The sequence below is a fragment of the Acinonyx jubatus genome, chromosome B3, assembly GCF_027475565.1.
Source record: "Acinonyx jubatus isolate Ajub_Pintada_27869175 chromosome B3, VMU_Ajub_asm_v1.0, whole genome shotgun sequence".
Classification (NCBI taxonomy): domain Eukaryota; kingdom Metazoa; phylum Chordata; class Mammalia; order Carnivora; family Felidae; genus Acinonyx; species Acinonyx jubatus.
The window spans coordinates 52,857,794-52,863,856 of record NC_069386.1 but is presented as its reverse complement, the minus strand read 5'-3'; the positions used below and the strand labels follow the sequence as shown (position 1 = coordinate 52,863,856).

The following is a 6,063-nucleotide window of genomic DNA, read 5'->3' as shown; positions in this document are numbered from 1 at the left end:
CATCCTTTCTGGAATCCTTTCTCCCTTTTGTGTGTATTTTTTCCTTTTTTGTATATTTCTGTGGTAAAATATACTTGGTGTAAAATTAACCATTTGTAAGTGTCTGGTTCAGTTATACCTTATTTTTTAGTGCTAAAAGTGGTATTCCTTTATGAAATAAGAATAAAAACAGGCTGTAGTTGGTGGGCAGGGAGCTGTTTTTACTTGAAAAATGTAAAAGTTGGTATTTTATTTTGGGTTCCTAACTTTGTTTTGAAATGCTACTGGATTGGGAAATTCAGACATCTCTGAACCACTGCCTTAAAGGAGAGTTAGGGTTTAGAGGAAGAGAGTTCAAGGTATTTGAAAGAAGCCAGAATAAAGCCACAGAGAGAAAAATGTGCAGGGCAGTTTTGGAGGTGGGGGTGGAGGGGAGGAGGGTGTAGACCAGACGTGCTAAAATAAAGTGTCTTTGAAAAGGAGTAGTTGGAATGAAGTTTGGGTCCATTTTCAAATATTTAGTGCCTGGCGATGTTCCGCTTATTGTGGAAACTCAATAAATGTTTATTGAGTGCAGTGAAAGTTCAAGTCAGATTAGGAAGAGTGAGAAAATAAAATCTGAACTTCATTTATAAACCAGCATTTCCCAGCAGAGGTTCCTAGAATGTGTAACCTACTGATCTTCTCCACCCTCAAGGGCACCAGCCAGGACCCAGAACACGTGGTCAGCTCCAGCCTAGGTGTATTAAAACATGCTGTTTGTATATAACAGCTGGAGAAGATGGGAAGCAATGGGGAGCCACTGAAGATGACTAAGCAGTGGAGATATAAGATACAGCAGTATTTCCAGGAACACTATTAGCCTGGTGGTAGTGCACGGTGGAGCCCAGGCTGGAAGCTAGAATCATTGGGAAGAAGAGCTCCAAGATATATAGGACTGACTCTACTGCAGCTCCAGGGGTGAGCCTTGACTGGCTTAAAGAAATCAACATTTCTGTTCCCCAGGCCACAGAGATTGGTCTAGGGAAGGGCATATAACCCAATTAGACAGATGATAGATAGATAGATAGATAAATAGATAGATGACCTCCTAAGAAAAAAGATTCTCACATTTCTGTCTGGAGTTGACATGGGAAGCAAGCATGTAGTCCGAAGGGGTTGGTTGGCAAGCATCTTTGGATCATGAGGGGAGAGACTATGTGAGAATAGAAGTGGTGGAACAATGGTGAAAGAGAAATGGGTTCCAGGTCCTAACGGTGAAAGGGAAATGGGGTCCAGGTCCTAGCACCAAAGCCTACTCTACCCCTGGACTCTGAAGTTACTGCTAAAATTCTTATTTCTATGCAAGCCAGTTTGGGTCTTGTTTTCTTTCGCTTGAACTGAAAGACTACTGATGCACAAGGCTGAAGTGATCCTCAGCATAAGAGAGAAGAAAGGGGTCATTCGCAGTGATCTAGCACTCTGGAAAGTAGCTATTCGAAGACATGACAAGAGGGTTCTAGGAGGCTACCGAAGAGACCGGCCATGAAGGGACAGAGGTGGCATGAGGACATAAAGAGAGGGCTGGCTCTAGGGTGCCTGGGTGGCTCAGTTGGTGAAGCATTGGACTTTGGTTCCGGTCATGATCTGATCTCACGGTTGGTGAGTTGGAGCCCAGCATCGGGCTCTCTGCTGTCAGTGCAGAGCCCACTTCAGATCTTCCGTTGCCTCCTCTCTCTCTCTCTCTCAAAGATAAATAAGCATTGAAGGGGAGGGGGGGTGGCTCTGAGCTTTCGCATGAAAGAATCGGTGCCACAAGAATGATTTCTGTCCTGACCCCTCCTTTGATTAACACTACAGCCTACTCCTCAGGGATAACCAAGGCCCCCACCCCATTCCCAGGGAAATGATGCAACCAGTCACTAGCTGGTAGCTGGATCTGCCATGAAAGACTCGGGAAAGGTAAAGAAAGTGTTGTTTGAGCAGGTCCCAGGGATAAAAAGAGGGGGCTTAGAAAATGGAGGAGGGGAAGATTGTGAAAAAAGCAAAGAAAAGATTGCTAAAGAACATGGATAGAAACTTGGAGAATAAGAGGGCAGCATAATGTGGTTGCTAAGGGAGGGCCCTGGGGCCAGATACCAGTTTCAAAACTCATGAGTCACTTACTCGCTGTCTTAATTTACCTATTTGTAAATGAGCCTGAAAGTGCCACCTTCAGGTGACTGTGACGCTCCAGAAACATATTACAGGGAAGCCCCTAGCACAGTGTCTGGCAGGAGGAAACGTTCATTACTTGTGGCTATCTCCTAAGAATAAGAAGATGAATGCGGGAAGGCAGGAGAGGAAGGAAGCAGAACAGTGCTTTACCTAGATCCCCACCCTCCTCAGTAGCAAGCAGCAAGTATTCACTCCATAGAAGCAGCACTAAGGGAAATTAAAAAAGAGGGTCACACTAAAAAAATAAAAATAAAAATAAATAAATGGCTTTTGAGAAATGCAAGTGTTTCCTTAATTTGCTCTATGTTGTAATGTTCTCTGACGAAGCCCCTTAGTAAATGTCTGTTGAAGTGGGCTGACACTAGTTGAGAATCTTCAACATACAGGAGAGAAGAATCACGTAGAACCAAATATTGAAAGTCAAACACATACATGTCCAAAACCGCCGGAGCTTGGTTTCAGCTGGCAGAGTGTGGCGCTCCCTCAAGCCCAATCCGGGCTAGCTGGACCCGGCGGGGCCCGACTAGGATCACAGTGTCCCGTCCTCACCTACAGCCCAAGGACTGGGGTGAGGTGGAGGTGACAGTCTCGGGTGTCTCTGTTCAACCGTGAAATCCTCACCACAGGAGACGGCCCGGCAATTGGGCTGCGGGGGAGGGTGCAAATCTGACAAGACACCAAGCGGAAAGCCCCTAGGCCCAAGAAGGGAGAGATGGGATTCTAATTTGGCAGTGGCGCCTGGTACCCGTTGCTAATAAATAACCGGGCTCACATTTACAAGGCGCTTCACTGGTAATAACAGCAAGTCGTTTGTATAAGGCACCCTGGTAGTGGTGGCAGTGAACAGCGGGACGCTTACGTTATCTCCTCTAATCTCAACAGCCGCTAAGTGCCTCTTGTCATCAGCATTCGGACAAGGAAACCGTGGCTCCGAGGTGGAAGGTACTCGGGTCACAACGCAGACCGCCGGCGGCGCGCGGAGCGCCTCAAAGCCTCCTTCCCCGCCGGGGGGGTGGGGAGACCACAGGGCCAAGCGCGCAGGTGGCTGCACACCCACCAGGGGGCGGGCTCAGCCGGCGGGTCCCTCCTGTCACCCCGGCAGTCCACACGTCGCTCCACTTGCCCGAGAGCCCGCGCTGGTGCCGGCAGCGCAGTTGCTCCGCCGCCGCCCCAGCCTCGCCACGCGCCCTCCGCGCAGCCCGCCCGCCGTCCGCGAGGAGCCCTCCCCGCCGCCGCGCTGCACGCCCGGAGCGCGCCTCCTGTCCTCGCGGGGACTGGGGGCCCCGCCGCTGTCATGCTGCCCGCCCTGTACACGGCTCTGGCGGGGCTGCTGCTCCTGCCGCTGCTGGTGAACCTCTGCTGCCCCTACTTCTTCCAGGACGTGGGCTACTTCCTGTGCCTGGCCGGCGTGGCCCGGCGAGTGCGCAGCTACGGGCAGCAGCGGCCGGTGCGCACCGTCCTACACAAGTTTCTGGAACAAGCGCGCCAGAGCCCGCACAAGCCTTTCCTGCTTTTCCGTGACGAGACGCTCACCTATGCGCAGGTGGACCGGCGCAGCAACCAAGTGGCGCGGGCGCTGCACGACCACGTCGGCCTGCGCCAGGGAGACTGCGTGGCGATCTTCATGGGCAACGAACCAGCCTACGTGTGGCTGTGGCTGGGGCTGGCCAAGCTGGGCTGTGCCATGTCGTGCCTCAACTCCAACATCCGCGCGAAGTCCCTGCTGCACTGCTTCCAGTGTTGCGGCGCGAAGGTGCTACTGGTCTCACCAGGTGAGCCCGGGGACCGCCCGCCCTGGCAGTGGGCTCCCCCGCACCTTGACAGACCAGCCACTGCATGGTGTAGGGGGTTGGAAAGGGAACTTCAGGTCCGAACTGGAAGTGTAGAGGGAGGGGATGGCAACCCTTCCTCAAGACGCTAATGGTCATTAAAACAGCCCGTTGTGGAAGCTCTTTCAGGCACTGTGTTAAGCACCGTGCAGTACATAGTGTTGCTTTTAATCCTCACATAACATAGGGCTTACTATGGGGCTTTGTAGGTGAGACCACCGAGGACCGTGAAGCCTTAGGTCCCAGGTTGTAGAGCTGAGGAGAGGGGTTAACCAGAGCTGTCTATCTTCAGAGTCTAGGCTTTTAACCAAAACCGACAATATGGGCATTAAAATGCAGAGTCTTGAGTGTGAACTCTAGAGGATCCCAAATGTTCTCACCTCTGCTGTTTGATTGGCTACATGATCACGAGAAAGTCATTTTCCCTTCCTGTCCCGTGGTGTCCTCCTCTAATAGAGGGTCTTCACGGCTGCTTCAGGCTCTCAAATGCTGTTAGCCTCTCTGGATTCTCACTGCAGAGAAGGTTACCCCACCTGCTCCCCAAGAAGACTTTGGGGATCTGCTGCAGTGCCCTCGTCAGTCCCCATTACATCCATAACCAAAGCGACCGTTGGTTCTGTAGTTCCCTCCTGCCACACTTCAACAAGACCTGAAATGGTAACTCCATGCCCCAGTGGTGACCAGGCCAGGAAGAAACTGAGAGCCCATTCCCCACAGGACTGTTGGTTTTCCTTTCCTAGAAAGCTTGTCGCTGCAGTCAAGGGCTAGGAGTTGCTTCTCACTCTGTTGGTCAGGGGAGGACCAACCAGCTGTGAGCTGAAAAACATGAAGAAGTAGGGAGCCTGGACGCCTCACCTTTCTGGAATGCCTTTGCATGCCAACCCCTATGCCAGGTGCTTTTATTACCCTAAGAGATAACATATTATTACCTCCTGTGAGTTGAAAAACCTGAAGCTTAAAATTCCAGCCCAGGTCCATCCAACTTCAAAGACCACGAATTTCCCTGCATGGTGCTACCTTTCTCTGCATGGTTGTAGTCTTAGAGCTGGAACGGATTGAGCATCCTCTGCTCCTCGCCTACATTTCGTAACTGAGGAAAGGGAGGCAAGCTAGGCAGCTAGTGTAGTGTCACAGAAAGATGAGATGTCCGTTGACTCATGGGAAACCAAGAAACTTACACATTATTTTGGATAAAATAATCCAAAAAATGAAGGCCTTGTATAAAAGTTTAAGATGCAGGGGGGACAATTTAAAGGCAGCCAACCTATATAAAGGGGATGATCCTTTCAAGAAAATCCCCAACAATTTCTAGTTGCCTGAGAAAAGAGACAATTTAATCTCTTAGTAACTGGAAGCCTCTCTTAAACCTATTACTTTACCTTTTGGTTCCTAAGAAAGTATCGCAGTGATCTTTTTTACCAATTCAGGAGGGATTTAAATACTACTTGCCTGCATAGTATCTCAGGCTTTGTGTGAGGGAGGTCAGGGACTGCAGAGATTAGGTCTGTAATCAAGTCTTGTAGCACAAACTTTTGAGGTTAGGTTTAGAAAAGCAGATGATATAAAAACCACCAGGTAGAGAGTCCCCACAAGGTACAAGCTAGTTGCCACAAAAGGACAGGGAGAAAATAAGATGAATTACTTCAAGGATGTTACAGTCCAGTAAAAGAACTAAGCCACATACCCAAATGTCTGTGAACGTGATACCCAGAAGAATGTGATAAGTATGCTGAAAGAACTACAGAGTTGGGCGTTGGGGGGTGGATAGAGGCAGGGGATGAGCAGAGAGTGAAAATTCCTGGAGGCATTGACACTGAGCTGGGCAAGTGCAGTAGGGGAGAGGGGATTCCAGGCAAGAGGAGCCCCAGAGGCTGTTTTCATCAGGTTCATAATACAGATGCTTCATTAGAGTTTTGCTATGTAAGGACAACAATAGTGGTAGTTTTTAAAGGCTGTTTACTGAAGGGACTCTACTGTAAAGAAAATAAGGACTCAGGGAATTCAAAGAATGGCCAACGGCAGAGGCCTCACTTCCATGAAGGGGATTAATTTTCCAGTG

At 49.7% G+C, this 6,063-nt stretch overlaps 1 protein-coding gene across 1 annotated transcript in view; it reads left to right on the top strand.

Annotated features, from left to right (window-relative positions):
* Positions 1 to 2,976: 2,976 nt before the first annotated feature.
* The window catches only part of SLC27A2 (solute carrier family 27 member 2), a 44,089-nt gene continuing 41,002 nt past the window's right edge, over positions 2,977 to 6,063 (top strand). The window contains exon 1 of the mRNA XM_015063493.3: positions 2,977 to 3,947. Within this exon, the coding sequence (XP_014918979.3) occupies positions 3,470 to 3,947 (478 nt within the window). The 5' untranslated portion in view covers positions 2,977 to 3,469. The remainder of the gene's footprint in view (positions 3,948 to 6,063) is intronic.